Genomic DNA, 16,834 nt, shown 5'->3' with positions numbered 1-16,834 from the left:
TTCATACTACTTCACTCTACCTAGACGCACAGCATTTGAGTGGGAAAGCACAATGGATTCATGAAGTATTACCAATAGGAAGTGACATTTTTCCTCCTTTTGTTCAGTAAATTCCCTATGGACTGCAGTTAAAATATTGGATACATTCTATTTAAAGACAGGAAGATTGTGCTTTCAACTTAGATACATTTCTGATTTAATTTTGTCTTACTGAAACCAAATCTGACTAGTCTGAATTTTTCAAGTGAGGATTGCAAACTTACAAAAAAACCCTGAGAATATAGCCTTCAGTCAAGTGCTGGCTCTAAACAATGATTTAATATCAGAAAAATCAACACAGCATTTCACTTCAGAAGTGCTCTTATTATGTGTCAACTTCAAGGGTCTTTTATAAAAGCAGCCATTTTCAAGCTTGGGCTTCACAAAATTTGCCAGCATGGGTAACAGCAGAATTACATCTCGGGTAGGCATCTTCTGATGGTTGGATGATGATCTTTCCCTTAACAACAGGCCACTGAAGGTCGCAAATGCAGATTGATTTTTGCCCTTATGTCCATGCTTCAGCAGTGCTTTTCTTCCTGGGGCTGGCCTTATCTGGTGGCTACGTGCTTTAAAAAAGAAGGGGTAGACTTGGAGAGGTACTGTGAAATCTCTCTACGCCAAAGTGTGCCTGACTTCAGGTGCTGTTGCACTACAATCAAGAGGACTGCTGCTGAGGAAACTAATTCTCAAACCGTGAAAATTTTCACTGAAATACTGGGCACTTTTTTGTAAATTAGTTTCCAGACCTCCCAGCCCAGAGAGGGACCCTTCTCTCTTCTTAATTAACTGCCTCAACCGGACTCAAGTGAGCAGAATTTAACCCCCTTGTAGTCAGGATCACTGTTACCAGAGCAATGGGATTTATTAGGGAAATGTTGGATTAAGAAAACAGCAGGAAAGCTTCAAGAACCTGTGTTTGCTTTGTCCTGCTCATGCTATTAATAATACATTTCTCATCACTAGAGCAAGTACTTACGTGATTTACAAGCTGCAACACACTAACTGGTTACAAGTGCCATAACCTAATGAAGGTGTTTCTCCATATTATGCTGCTTAAATATTTATCCTTTTTTAATATTCCTTAACCTGCATATGGCAGTTGATCCCAAATTACAGTGAAATGTCATCCATAACATAACTTAAAACTATGAAAGCTTGTAAATGTTTTTCACAGAATCATTTACAGTCAAGGGTTTGAAACTCTCCTTTTATTGCATATATTTTTTCTTACTTTACAAATAATTATATGCATTGATACAAATGTTCCTTCATAGAAGGTACATTTCTTTTTTTAAAAAAAAAGGGCTAGGGTGTCATCCAAAATAAGCCATTTATTGTTCGTTAATATAAAATGTATTCATATTTCTAGGAGGTGACATATCCAAACCACTGTTCATCCAAATTTCTTGTATGATCTGCTCCCTGCGTTCTATCCTTTCAGCCAGTTCTGCTGCCTCTGTTGAATTATAACCTGGGTAAGAAGGTCTGTAAAGTCCCACTCTCTCATCCTGGATGTCTGAATCGGAGGAATCCTCCTCCTCCTCCTCCTCATTTTCACTGTTCTCGTACGCTCTGTCACTTTCTGGCACCAAATGCTCCTTCTTTCTGTGCAATTTCTGGAGGTCATTCGAGCATGGCACACAGATCACCAATGCACACAGCGTGAAGATTAATCCCACGCAAACGCTGGACACAAACAGGAGAGCAGCTCTTTCAGGATGATCTGAAATCAGAAAGCCAGTGCTTAAACACTTTACAAACTCTGCCAAAGCCTAGCTACAAGAAAAGTCAGCTGCCATTTCCAAAATGCGCTACATTATGTAGCCATAACAGAGCGGTGTGCATGGGGGAGTGGGGGGAGGCATTTTCTGTCACTGAAACCACCCTGCACTTGCAGTCTGAATGCTGTTGTCTCTGCCTCTTCAAATTACGGTGCAAAAATCCCAGCCTCTTAGTAACATTATTAAAAAAATTATCCCATCTTTTTATTAGCAACTTACTAGCACTCTCAACCAGCTACCAGAAGCATACCCTTTTTTTTTTTTTTCCAGCCATCTTGCCAAAATGGGCCTTACCCTCATGAAGAGGGGGCATGGGAAGAGCAACTCTGGGCTCCGCAGAGCCATGGCAGCATCTCCGGGCCAGGCTGGGTAAGGAACATTTTTCTTCCTTGACATAGTCTGAGATCACGTCTCAGTATAGCAACAAGTGAGACAGATGTGGAAACAGCCTTTCTCAGTGGGTTGTAAAAGCCAATCGTGGCTACTCAGGGTGTTGCAAGGAGGTCTCAAGGGCGGTGGGGCCTGGGGGTTTGGGGAGAGCTGCTGGGGGCAGCCGGCTGCTGCTGGCAGGGACAGCCTGTCTCGCGGTGACAGCAGGCTGCGGCCGCCCTTTGTGCTGGTGGGGGAAGCCCTTGCAATGGCTGTGGGATGATGCTCGACAGTTGTGTGGTTCTTGGTGTCTTCTAGAAGAGCAGCAATCTTAGCTCCAGAATCGCTTCTCAGCATCAGTCTTTGCTCACTTCCAAAATCTGTGACTTAAGTGGTGTTCAAGATCTGGTGATTTAACAAAATTTGCCTTAGTGATGCTAGGTCACAAAACCTGCCATGTCCTATAACAGACACAGCTGGATTTGGGCTGGGTTTTTTTGGTTGTGTTTTTTGGGTTTTGGTTTTTTTTTTTTTTTAACTGCTCCTTGATGATCCTTATATGTATGCAAAACAACATTTCCAAAAATGGATGTCTCAAGTGCTGCTCCCAGATCAGGACCAGGTTTTCAAAAATACTGAACAACCAACAGTCCCCATTGAAAATATTAATTAAAAAATATCTTGGCTGCAGTCTCTAAAAGCATTTGGATCCTTCAAGATGGAAAATATTCTATAAATAACAATTATGCTGCAATTGTCCCATCCACAAGACTATGATTACATTGTAATAATATTGTTACTATAAACAAGGGATTACCAGTTGTGACCTTCTGAGGTGATCTTCCCTTTTCCCAAAATGCCATGATCTAATGAACCAAACAATCTTGCTTCATTCTCCTACCTCTAATGTATGCAAATGTAGCCAAGGAGTTGCTAACGATAATTCCATCTTTCTTCGGAAGTCTTGATTCCTTTGGATCAAGGTCAACACCTGTTGACACAAGGAGGCAAAGCAAATTCAATCAAATCATAGATGATGAAGCTACTAAACTGATATTCACCCAATAACTTTTAACAAGTCCACCTAAAACACAGGCAGGCCAGTGCTGTGCTGTAGGAACCTTGCAGAGAATTAGACAAAACAATGGTTGATAAATAAAATAAATATTGAAATAAAGTATAAATAAAGTACTGAAAATACTATCTAGAAAATGGCAAATTTATTTAAAAGAATCTATTGCCCCTTGCCTATTCCTGTTAAGGTTTCTGAAATAATTTTACTTCATTAAGCTTCACAGCTCTCAAATGAAATTCCCAGCCCAGTCCTTGCAATACACTCGTGTTATCGATGACAGCAAATACACTTTACCCACATCATTAATTTTGTTGCCTTTAAGAAGAGCGGGTGTTGGCATAACTCTTAAAAGACTCTTCACCCTGAAACAAATGCAGTTTCACTTTTACTTTCCCCACGGTTCAATCAAAGTCAGAAGACAGCATGCTGGTTGTGCGTTTGGACGGGTCACTCGTTTCGCCGCAGTGTTGCTGTGACCGCATGACGGTGCTCACGGGTCCCATCCTGCTCCCAGCCCATCACGCTGCCCTCTGAGGGGAGGAGCAGCTGCCTCAGCAGGGTTTCTACTACCTCATCCCACCTCCCTCAGATCAAGTTCTGCAGGGGGAAAACATCCTATCTCAATCAAAGACAAACAGAGCAGAAAACTGCATTTGTTTTTGATGGTACATACCATCGTTTTGTTTGACGGAAGACTTATCGGTGACTGGGGGGTTGACAGCCGTGAGGATAAATTTAGGAACTGAAAAGATGAAAGACAAATTGTGTACTGTTAGTTTTAGGAACCAGATCCCCAGTTAATTACCAGTCCCATTGCTAGCCCTGGGTTTATTAACCGGGTTTCTGATGGTGGTAGCGAAGGGATGGTAGCGGGTGGCTGTGCCCAGAGGCAGCGTGGGCAAGTGCCAGCCCTGCCAGTGTGTGCAAGCCTGGCCCCGGCGCTGCAGCCAGCCTGAGCTTCCTCAGTGGCCCCAAGATGCTCCCTCACGCCTGAAGCGTGGGAGTGTTTGCAGAGGTGGTCTGTGGTGCAGCCCCAGGCAGAGCTGTGCTGCTTATCCCCCTGTGCCAGCCCCAGACAGGGCTGCTGCCGCTGCCTGCTGTGCTGCCTTGACTTTTACTAACATAGTTCTACGCTAACCCTGATGGCTGGCAAACAGCCCAGGAGAAGGGCTGTGCCCAGCGACACACCCTCCTCCCTCCACCACCACCCACCAACCCCACACACCGGGAGGCACAGCACTGGGATGCTCTGGCATAGGACAGGGGCAAAGAGAATGCTGCTCACAGGGTGAGCACTGGCAGGGAGGAAAAGGAGGTGGGAAAGGCAATAAAGTAACTGGGAAGAAGACTGAAAGGAAGGTGGGGTGAGCAGGGAAGGGTGACAAGGGCAAGAGCGTCAGGCAAAGTGAGCCTGAGAGACGGGACGCACAGGTAGAGAGCCAGCAATTTTCACCTTAAGATGAGCAAAACACCAAAGAGGAGACACAACGCTGAGACTTCTTGCTAGGGACTAGCAAGGGCAGCTCTGGACCTATGACTGGATTCACACACCTGTATGTGTGGAGCTCCAGGAACATCAGTGCTGGGAACCTGCCCTCTTGTTTTCTGCCCTTGTCTTCCACCCCCCAAGGGGTGTGCCAACCAGTGGACAGGAGACAAAATTAGCCTATAAATTAAAGATAAACTGAACTTATCCTGAATTTAGTCAGATGTTAAAACCGCATCTAGATACTGGTTTTAGATGAGGATAGTTCACTGTAATTCTCAGAGAAATGTTTAAAGTCTTGTGTGACGTCCCCTGCAAAGCCTCTGAGACGAATGGCCACCGAGAAGGACGGTCACAGGATGGGAAGAAATGTGCTGGGTGGGAGTGCGCTGCATCCTTCTCATTTCATTAATTTTTTCCCTTGATAAGTTTTCACACTTTTCTTAATTGAAAGACCTAAAAGCAGGTGCATCGTGCAGACATTGAGAGTTCACATATTCTGTGAATGGGCCCTTCAGATACCCAGATCTTGTCACTTGTTCCCTGTACTATGTGAAGGCAGATTGATTGATTTTCAGACTGATGTGAAAGGGGAAAAAAAATAAGAATTGCAGGTATGAAGCTCACCTCTATCCCACACAGAAACATTTGCCAATAGCGTTAAGGAAAGTTAAACGGAACAGAGGAGACTGAGGTTTGCGGCTTAGCATAGTTTTCATTTGAAAAACAACTAAAAATAGCACTTCTTTCTGAGCAGAACTTTTGTTTGTGTGTGGGCTCAAAGTCATAGCTGGTTTTTCTGATGAAGGAATTTTGGGGGGACTCTTAACTCCCGTTTGCAATGAGGCCAACAGAGATAGGGGAGAATTAGCTCATTTCTATTTTGGCTTGTACCTCATTGTAATTCTTAACTGTTTTCCTGTGGCAGAATATTTTTGTTGGTGCATGAGGCAGACAGTGAGCAGGTTGGTTTGTTTTCAGACTGCACTCTGAATTTGCAGGCCTGGCTGTTATGAACAATGTGCACGTGTTACGAACAACGTCCTGTGAGGACACACTGTCCCCAGAGCCTTTGTGTGACCAGAAGCTCCTGTCGCATGGCCTCGTGCCCAGGCAGGGGCTCCTTCACCTGTGCTGATATTCCTCCTGCTCCCCTCCCAGGGGGAACTTCCCAGAGCTTTGCTTGCTACAGGACTGAATCCTTTCCCCATGGCTTCCTATTGGGTTTGAACAGCTATTTAATATGCCATTCAGATATCTGTTGTAGGGGGGTGCTTAATTCAAAATGGGATGGACAAAAAAAGCTCCTGACTGCTTCCATTGTTAATTTCTGTCATGGCTTCATTTCAGACATGAGGACTTTAACTACGATAGGCTATGTCAGGTCGCTGAACAGAATAACTGGTACTAGCACAAGGAATTTTTATCAAGATAATCACACCTATACTACAGAATGTGCCAGCACTACTTTGTCAAATAGGGTAGGAGTCAGTCACCTACCACAAGCTGCCAAAGGCAGCCCACAGACAGACTCTGAATGGCATCCAGGGAGTGCAAATACAACGGAGGGCATCAGGAGCTGTCGGGGGCTCCTGGAGTCCAGCCCCAGCAAGAGCCAGGAGATGTCACCTCATGTAGACATGAGATGATACTGAGCAGGTCATCGGGGGCATTTGGACTGTGAGAAACTAGCACCTCCCAGCTGCTGCTAAGTTTTCACTTGCAGGAATTAACTGCAAAAATAAAAATGCAGCCAGACACGCTATCCATAAATGGTTGCTGGCCACTGAGGTGGGAAGTATAATTTCTTTCACATTCCTGACCATGATGGATATACTTCCAAGTGGGGCACGGCCCTTGGAGAATGTGGTCTGCTGTGTTGTGCTCCTGTCACTTCAGAGGGAGGCCTATTTACCTTATCTTAGGAAGCATCAGATTAGCAGGGATCTTCTAGTGAGGGGAAAGAATGTAAAATGTCATTTTGGAATATGCCCAAACTCTTCCCATGTTCACTAGATGATCTGTAAAATAATTAGACCTGCAAATCATTGGCTAATGCTTCAGATTGCACAGCTCAGTAGGATTTGGCAGAAGAAAAAGTCTTCAAAATGTGCCAGCAACACACAAGAACACTGTTTATTACCCACGTGTTTTTGCAAAACCACTTCACTAAATAACAGAATGCATAACATCACTGCAATCAAACATACACTGGTTTTCTACTACACAGATATGCAAGAAAGAACAGTCTGTTATAATTATCCTTACTCTAATTAAAGAGAATCTCATTAACTCATTCATAAAGTTACTACAGCATGAAGGCAAATGCACAATAATACAACGTATTAGTGCAAAGGCAGATCTCCAGCTCTCTTCACAAATATAAAGCTGAATTACTGCAATGCCTCTCACCTGACAATTAACTCAGAGGGAGACCGAAAAAGAAAATCTCTCATGGCAGTAAGGAAGCAGCCAGAACTCATTTTCCTCTGATCTTTAGGTACACGGTGATCTGGTAATCAATCCTACGTTGCTGTTCCCAAAAGCACGTCTCAGATAACCTGTGCCCTTTGACCACTACTCACTAGAGATGCAGCGAAAGGACTCTATGATATGTCCCTGTGGAGCTACTGCTGTGACTCCCTACAGACCAGAAAGAGCCAGAAAGGAGCAGGGCTGGCAGCTTTCCAAGCGGTGCACAGTAAGCAGAGCGGTAACTTAGTGAAAAACACATCTTCTGGCTGAAGCAGAGGAGTGTGAGAGATAATCACCCCTGACCCTCACACTTCCACCCCACAGCTAGCCAGCAGCAGAAAGCAGAGCCTGAGGAAATCAGTTCCAGGCATAAGAAAAGTGCAGCCATTCCTAAAAATGTGCAATACCAAAAATAAGGCACTACATTTCTGCAATCTCCTACCTTCATCGATATTACACTTTGCTGTCCCACAGCCTTTGCATTTGAGAAAAAAAAAAAAATTGTAGGGAATTCTGCTTTCCCCTGATGTAAATATATTAGTCTGTGGTAAAGTATAGGGAAAACTGTTCCCTCTTTGAGGAATGAGCTGAAGTAGACTTCAGTCCTGCAGGGGATGTATAACCTCAAACCTTTACTTTTAGTGAGACTTTGCCTATGAGAAAGGAAATCCGTCTGCAAGGTTGAAGGTTGTAGGTGTGCTCATGTGAATCAGATTTCAGGACTGGGCTTGTACACACTGCTTCAATTATTCTGGACTGCTTTACCTCCACTGATGGCTGGCAATGCCAGGTTATTTTTCTTCTGTTGTGGGTGAATTCTGTAGAACAGAATCTTATTTTGATAGTATTTCTCAAAATATTAAAACACATACTTTATATTTTACTGTCAATTGCATTTTTATAGGAAGAAAACCCTTAATGCCCGAGTTTACATTAGGTGCATCTCTGTCCATGGGATTGTGCACCTATTTTGGTTGTTCTTGTATGGCTATGTCACAGACTTCCTATGTTAAAAGGGAGATTTAGGAAGCCACTGTGCACACGTGTGTGTGTGTACGTGTCACCGTGTGCACATTATTTGGCACTGTTTTACTTTGCAAGCAGAATGAGGGCTTTAAAATGATCATGCATTTGCTCTTACCACATGCATAGCTGACATTAAGGTATTTTGTCACTCCAGGTAGGCATGGACTTCCAAAATCCCGGCTAGTGACAACAATTTTGCATCTCTGTTTCCCATGACACCTTTTTGATAAAACTTCTAGCGCTGTGTAAGACAAACAATCTGAAAGAAAAATACATACAATAAATATACAACACTGGTGTTAGCGAAATGATAGCTGCTAAATGCACAACTAGAGATATAAATCTGCTATTTATTTCAGACTTATGTTTGCCTAAGCAGGATTTTAGAATTAAATATTAAGATTTGTCAATGCAAGGAAGTCAGGTGCAATGAAAATGTGAACTCGCAGCAAGCTAGCTACCTCATGCTGACTTCCAGGTGCATACTAAGATTTATGTCAAGCTCCAAACAAGGTGCCCAGTACAAGGCCTCTGTGTTCCCTTCATGATGACTTGGAAAAAATAAGCACATCCAAACAGCTCCCCATCTATTCCATCTCAAGATGAGTGTGCAAATAAAGGGAGATGCAATTCTGTTTGCAAGTCTTTCTCTTGGTCCCTGGGTTATTGAGATCATTTCACTGGATGCCTGATTTCAGTTCAAGTCAGGTGAGATCAATTCTTGTGTGCTGCAACAGTTAGGGCTACAGTGAACTTCAGTGTCTTAAAAGTAGCTTTGATTTATTAGGCCCGTCACTGGCAGGAGCCATTCTGCCATGGCAAAGAGGTCAAAATGGGCTCAATATTTAACCAGGGCAACATTTGGCTTCCTCCTCCCATACCAAATTCCAGGCTGTTCTAGTAAGGCTGACACAACAAGCCAAATTTGCATGCCTATAGCAACCTCAACGCATCTACACTGCACTGCCTTCATGCCCTAATTACATGAGGTAACTCACATCATTTTCAAAGCAGCCTAAACTACCCCTGACTTTGTGCAGATGAAAAGAGTCCAGATTGCTGAACTTCTCCCAAGATTCAGAGCAAGAAACATGCACTGTGTGTGGAAAACCTGCCTTGCTAAGATCTACACTCGGAGTTGGGATTTCTTTATTCAAGATGTACCCTTCTACCACAATTTATAAAAGAATAAAACTTGATTAGCAGGATTTTGCACTGATGCAGAAATTATTTGAGTGGGAAAATGAGGATGTCAGACAAACTTTAAAAAAATCTGCTTTCAAACAAGAAAAACTGTCTCTAGATGTGATTAAACTCCTGGAATCCACATGTGCTAAACTCCAAGCCACCACGCAAAAATTCCTCTTAGTTTCATTTTCGAAACAGAAAGTATGCTGAAATTACAAGTCTGCAGTAAGTAAGAGTTTTCTGAAGCTGTCTGCTTCCAGGCAGCAGTGTTCTGTGACTTTCTGTGGATGACGGCTATTTCTCACTCTAGTCTTCTGAGGCAGGGACACTCTAGAGGTCTGAAAACGTATTTCTCTGGGCATTAAAACAGTCCTTCTTCCTTCTTCCTATAATAGAGCTCAGACAAGGACAGCATCTTGTCACCTTCCAACTGCTGAAGCTCATTTGTACCTCTATAGAGGAAGGAGAAACAGTGTTTGCAAAGACATTCCAAAGGTTCCTCAGTCTTGTTTGAAAATAAATAAGAGGTTTTAGACTGGAGTTCTGAAGAAAGAAGACTGACATTTACTATATGAAAATGGGACAGATTTGTGATTTAAAGAGTTAATGCCCTGACACAAGCACTAAATAAGTCATGTACTTGAGCAGAGCCATCGGGAGATACTGGTCTGCTCTGTTTGTTTGGCAAAAGGCTCACAGGTTACCTCTGACATTGATTTCTGGAAGAGCAACTCTTCCTTTGTCTTTTCAGAGACCTAAAATCCTAATGTCCACGTGTCCTGGGAGGCTGCTGGACAGGCAGGGAATGCTGACGTAAAACACTAGGTGGTTCTGATTAAGTAACTGAGCCATTTTAGTTTCCCTCCCTGGCAATTTTAGATGAGTAAGGATATATTCGGGTGGACATTTTAGGCAGACAAGTAGCTTATTTTGGCAAGTACAGAAACAACTGAAGAATATCAGGAGGAATTATCAGATGATTCATAAATGAATGATTGGGAACACAACAGCAATCTGGCAAACTGAATTGTGTTTTCTACAAAATTTCCTGCCCTGGAAGCTACTCACAGTGTCTTAAAAAACAGGAGGCCATTGTGCTGATGGTTTTCTATAAATTCAGTGATACAGCGAGTACATGTTTCATTTTGCCTTTGGTGGATGTTTGCTCATGTTTCTGTGGGAGTTAATAGCTCCTTATCATCTATATTCATGTTGGATTTGGCTCCTCTGCCCGAGGAGCCAGTCATCACATGCCTGTGGGCTCTTGGCAGGCCAGTTTTTTGAGAATTTCCTAAGGCTCGCCTGGTGTCACAGGTGAAAACCAAGGCTGGCTTGCCTTTGCAGGACACCACAGATCTTAATTGGAAAGACTTATAAAAAAAACCCCTCCTAACAGCTTCCTGTGGTCTAACAACAGTTTGGCTTTTAGTGATTCAGTCAAAAAATATTCACTTTTTTTCTCTCTGGTTTATGTGCCTCCTTGCTATCTCCCCTCTAGCTCTCCTGGCAGCTATGATGCCAGCTGAGCAATGAGTTCAGCATGGAAGAATTCTGTATACTTGGTACTGAAGGCCACTTTTGCAATGTCTGCAGCTTTGTCTGTACAATCTCACATAAGACATCACAGAAGTGTTCTGCACAGAAGTCAGAGGAATCATTGTGTGCTGAAGGGATATCCAAGCTAGTTTCAACCAAACTTGCTTGGGGGTCTAATAGCAATCCAGCTGCAGCAACGTAGAGCTCATGCTAGGAATAACTTAGCTTTCTTTTGGTCAAACACCTTACTGCAGTGTCTGAATGTGGAGGGGATTCCATCAGTGCTGCATTTTGAGCAAAAGAGTGAATGGTCCCGAAGAAATCACCAATCAGTAGATGAACATAAATACACAATGTGTCTTCTTTCTGAATACCTAAGTAATACTTGAGCTCCACATATGTTTATGGGGCTTTCTAAATTGGTACCATACATTTAAAATAAACTGCCTTTTGAAAGGCACGTTCCCAGTGTGCTAGAAAGCTGGTGGCATCCACCAACAGTGGCAGAAAAGGCAGTGATGTGAAGCTGGGAAAACACTCCCATTCTTCACGCCTTTCTCCCATAGCTGCGTGCTACATATCAAGACCGCTGGTGGATCTTTTGAAACAGACACTTATATAGATGGCATAGAGATACGGGTGTCAAGAAGAGGTTCTTAATGCAGTAATAAACTATCAAATCTGACTGCAGCTATTTAACAGTTAAGAGTAGAAAGCCTTGTTTCTGGAGGAAAAGCTTTCAGCTCCCTAATTAGCTTTGTTTAGGAAAGTTTTGGCATGCAAATGACATGCCATAAATCATGCAGGCTTTAATGAGAAGCAATTTGTCTTCTGGTTTCTTAAAGCTTCTCTCAATTCAGACAGAAGGAGCCTTCCCTCCCTTTCTTTCCACCCTGCCACACAAGACCTGCAGGTGATGGAGCAGCCAGAGCTGGCCTGAGTATCTTGTGCCAAGCTCTGGCAACAGCGTCCTGTCACACCCTCTCCAAACATTACTAACTGTTGTTTTCTCCCACATCACTATGCACAGGGTGAGCCTCAAGACATGGTGGGTAGGAGATGTGTATCAAATGTAGATCTGCATGACGTAACATGCTGGTGAAGGACCAAGGGCACTCAAAAAAGAAACCCCTACACAATTTGTCACTCCAATACTGGAGCCCAGCTGCCTCTTGCTTTCATCCCAAACTGTTGGTTTATGCTGTTTTAAGCTTTCTGGGCTGTGCCTACCCGCAAAAGAATAAGGAGCTTGCTTTTAAAATCAACTGAAAGCAAAGATTTCACACTACCAAATCGGGATGGCTTGTGCTTTGTGGAGCCCGAATATCAGCTCTGGGGATAAGAATTGACAAGGGGAAACTACAGAGTTTGGGGAAACCTAAGGCTGCAGACTCCTAAAGAAAGTTACCATAATAATATGGTAATTTATGCAAGAGCATGGCACACAGGGTCCTGCCTATGCATCAGAAAAGGGCCATTTGAACCACTGATTCTAGCAATAATATGATCAGCAGCACTTATGAAAAGTGTTGCTGGTACCTTTCTATTCCAGGTCCAAGTATTGTCAGTAAACAAGGCAGTATGATAAGGTAAAAATACTACCTTCTGCCAGCATAGGCCATTCCTTAGAAGTGAATACAGCACCAAGGCTTTCTGAAACGCTGCACCCTCTTCTCTCCCTCTCACTGCAGTGGCTGTTGTGAGGCCCTTGTAAGCCTGCATGAGATTAGCCCATTGCTTGGTTTTATTTACAAGCAGCTCTGAGCTCAGAATTCAGTCTGTAAATATTTTGCACAACCCCCGCCCCGTGGTCCTTCTCTCCTTCTTGCACGTGCATATGCACAGAGTGGGAGAGCCATCTGCCAGCACGAACACTGAGGACAAGAGACAAGTGGAGCTCCATGCTCACTGGCAACAGCAGGGACCAGACTCCCTCTACTCAAATGCTTGTTGCTTTGCCTTGCACCATTTGGGTCTGCATGTACACAGGCAGGAGTTCCTTAGCTTGTTCTAGACTTGAGTGCCAAATGTACTTTTCCAAACTTCAAAAATCTAAGCCAAAAAACCCTACACACAAGAAAACCCCTGAATTGCTAGTAAAAACATTAATGGATGAAGTGATGTGCGTCCAAGTGTGCTTCAAGCAACTTCAAACAGCAGCTCAGCCAAATGTGACCTTCCCTTTTCACATCAGCAGAAAGTTAACTGGACTCTAAAAATGGTGACTGCTCTCTTCTTCCCTTCAAACAGTCACTTCTCATCCTGCCACTGCTTTGACCAACTTTTCTTTTTGGGGAGCTTTGTCTCGACAAGATTTTTTGGGGTCAAGGGTCCCTACTGGCACCTTCTGCGGTCCAAAACACCTACTAAGCTTCCCAGTTTGCCCAGGCTGACACAGACAAGGAACTTTTCATATCTGATGTCTGCACATAGGCTTAAGGTTTTTTGTGGTAGAAGCAAAACTGAACAATTTTATCCTTACTTTTGCACTCATAAAATTCAGTTGACTGTCATCTCCCACACCTAAAGTGGCAAGGCACTAATGGCAAAAGCTGCAAAGGGAGATGTGAGCCTATCCCACATCCCTGAGCCCTGGTCCTGTTACAGAACAGTGCCTCTGCATCTCCCCTGCTCCCACCATCCCTCTGCCTTCACAGCTGGAGCACATTTGCTCTTTCACGGTGTTCCTGTAAGAGTTCCTATGCTTGGTTACTAAAATAACTGCTCTGCAGCCTCAGGTTTCTTCCACTCATGCCACTTGCATGACTGCCCACAGGGCTTGTGTTTGAAATCAGTCCCTTAGTTAGCCATGCACATGATGCTCAGGAATGGAAGGGCAAACCCATTGGCCTTGAAGCAGTGATACCTGCAGTCAAAAAAGGACCGTGATTCTGTGATTCTGTGACTTGGCCACCTTCTCTGTAGCAGCTCTGAGCTGCAGGCTTTTGCTTCTTCCCCCAGCAGAGGACTGGGTTCAGTATTTCTGTTAATTGACTAAGTGTGCCTTGAAGTGTCTGTATTCAACACCTAGCATTTCCTAGCTTTTGGCCAACTTACATGGTTTGTGTTTTATGGCACCTAGAAGTCTATAGCTAGCATGAACCTAGTAACTTCAGTGTGTAAGCATTTCCAGATCTGCCTATAGTCATTTGTACCTTTACTTCATTTACATCTGCTCTCAACAGATATAAACAAGGGACTGGCTCACACTAGGAGGATACATGTCTTAGTAAGAGAAAGAAACCAAAAGATTTTCAATCCCTGTTAGTGATTAAGAGATGTAGGCCTTTTGAATTGTATGCAATACTGATTAAAAAAAAAAAAAAAAAAAAAAAAAGAGGGGGAGAAGGAAGCACAGTATCACAAAATACTGTTATATAACAAAATCACGACACTCTATTGGGCTGGAAGGAACCTACAGGATTTTGCAAATCTCTCTTGCCCTGCTGACACCCCTTCTTCATAGCTGAATGCCATTTCACTGGGAAGAGGGGATTAGGACAAAACCCAGCTCCAGGGTATGTCATGCCATGGTGCAAGCTGTGATGACAGTACCTGAATTCTCCACCTCCCCTCTCAACCTCCCAAAAGTGGGAAACAGGTAAAAGAGAGGGCTGTGCTGGAGCCTACCCTCCAGCAATGAAGACATGTAATTCAGGGCTCTGCTGGTCATTAGTGCTCAATGCACATCTGACCAGCCAATGCACACCCAGGTGAAATTTCTGGGAAGGACGTTTGAGTGTTCTAGCCTGCAAGCTGCAGCTAGAGGCGACCCACTACCAAGCCCTCTTTCAAGTACTTTCATGTATTAACAAAAGTAATTTACAGTTTGAGAAGTGTTTGTTGACCTGAATCTTCCTTGTACTCTCTATGGTAACCTGTTCTGGCACAACTCTTTAACTTCTTTTGGCCAATACATTTTCTCTTTCCTCACTCACATGTCAGTACAAATATAGAAGAGATAATATGTCAGAAAGGGCAACAACTCACACAGAAATGAACTGCAACAATTTCATGCTTTGGTGCTAGACACAATAGATTCCTCTAAGCAGAACCATCTGCTACAAAACTGCACCCAAAAAAGTTTTTGTTTTATTGTGAAATTTTTGATAATCTTAGTAAAACAGGGAAGTTACTTTCTGTAAAGTCTGTACAGTCTTAACAGTGCCAGTTATTTGAACAGCTGCAGAAGCAGGACACTGCTTGGGGTTTTTTATTTTTCTGCAATTATCCAGAGATCTTACAGCAGAGATAATTCCCTCTGCTTCAATGAACTCTGTTACTTATGATAAGGGCTTACTTTGCAGAAGAAACTTCCTCAAGGTAAAATATCCTAAAATGCTGGGAGACAAGATTTTACTCACTGTTCTTTGAAGTGGGCAATGGTGACCCCTCATAACAATGAATGGCCTTGATGACAAGTTGAGAGCAAGACCAGAGACACGTAAAAACATCTTATTTCAGTTTGATGATGAAAGTTATTCAAAAAAGGAAAAATGTTTTATAGTGATCTTATATGGAAATTTCACATTCTTTGAAAAATCCTTCCCCTCCCCAATCTGCATCGAGCAAGATGAGTTGTTCTAAGCACAGCTTATTGTTTCAAGTAATTTTTAACAATAGCAAGAGACATTTTGAAAGGCAAGGTGCAAGTTACACATATAATCAGGTATCAGTCCTAGGACTGAAGTAGTGTTGTCTTACCAGCTGTGGTACACGTTAGAGAGCTTCTTGTACTCACACTAGTTCAAATCTTTACCCAGATACAAATTTTCTCTTTATCTGAATCAGAACAAGGACTTGAATCTATGTCTCCCTTAACCCATCCTGTGTGGGTTTTTTAGTTGGCTTTGTCTTGTGCTAAAGTTGTCCCATTGTCTAGGGTAAGCAAGATTTAACCAGACCAGAGGACAACTCTACTATATAAAGGCTTTATCTAGCAAGAATGACACAATGATGCCATTGCTCTTCTTTCTCCTCTGTACTGAAAATGGCACCTAATTTACATTACTAAACTGGCTAAGAAAACTAGTTTCAAAAGGAAGTCATGCTAAATGTTGAGCTGAGGGTCAGGATCCTACAAGTGGTCTGAGGCCACACAGATATCACCAATACCAGAGGTGGATTTATATACTCTATTTCCTATATGGAGAAAAGCCTTTATACTAAAGAAATTTTATGTTTTCCTGTGTTCCTTCTGAAGCAAAGCTTCAAAAATCTGTCAGCTGATTTGATAGACTGTTCAGAGAAAAGCAATAGTTCAGAATACATGTGTCTCAGTCCAAAGATAATGTTTGTCATTAACTGCTTATCAGTTATATTACACATAACATGAGGTCACCAAAATCTAGAGAAGTATCTAATTAATTCAATACCCAGTACTCCTAGCAGGACCATATCAGGTATGGATAGATGCAAAACTCTTGAGCTTCACAGAGACTTCCTATGCTTGCCATTAGGACACTGTGATGCAGTGAAAGAAATGGAAAGGCTCAAGTACTGCCTTTAGGCTGAGATGCACAAACGTGGGTAAAAACAAAAATGGATGTGTGTCGGAGCAGATTTAGCCTTTGATGTAAACATATACAAGTATGTGGACTGTGATTCAGGAATGAAGAGCAGCTGAAGTAAATTTTTTAAATTGTGTCAAATCATTAAAATCACATTGACATCCAAATTACCATTGCTTTCCCTGAAAGGTACACAGATATTTAAAGAGTCTAATCATGCACCCACTCACATCTGTATATGCGTAAATAACCACATAAATAAGATTTGAACTTGAGATGGATAGATCTGGAATCAATTGGATTTGTCTCCTAAGTGCTAAGTCTTTTGTGATAACTGAATGTGTAC

General features: G+C 42.8%; 1 protein-coding gene across 5 annotated transcripts in view; it reads right to left on the bottom strand.

Moving 5' to 3' along the window:
• Positions 1-1,246: 1,246 nt before the first annotated feature.
• EVA1C (eva-1 homolog C) overlaps positions 1,247-16,834 on the bottom strand; it is a 39,958-nt gene continuing 24,370 nt past the window's right edge. For 2 of the 5 annotated variants that reach the window (XM_074928952.1, XM_074928928.1), the window contains 4 exons: positions 8,370-8,513; positions 3,933-4,009; positions 3,094-3,184; positions 1,247-1,765 (listed from right to left, as the gene is read on the bottom strand). In XM_074928952.1, the coding sequence (XP_074785053.1) occupies positions 1,374-1,765; positions 3,094-3,184; positions 3,933-4,009; positions 8,370-8,513 (704 nt within the window). In that variant the 3' untranslated portion in view covers positions 1,247-1,373. The remainder of the gene's footprint in view (positions 1,766-3,093; positions 3,185-3,932; positions 4,010-8,369; positions 8,514-16,834) is intronic. The other 3 variants (XM_074928919.1, XM_074928943.1, XM_074928936.1) reach the window with 2 other exon arrangements.

Source organism: Athene noctua, chromosome 1 (assembly GCF_965140245.1).
Source record: "Athene noctua chromosome 1, bAthNoc1.hap1.1, whole genome shotgun sequence".
Lineage (NCBI taxonomy): Eukaryota > Metazoa > Chordata > Aves > Strigiformes > Strigidae > Athene > Athene noctua.
This window is presented reverse-complemented; position numbering and strand designations above follow the sequence as displayed.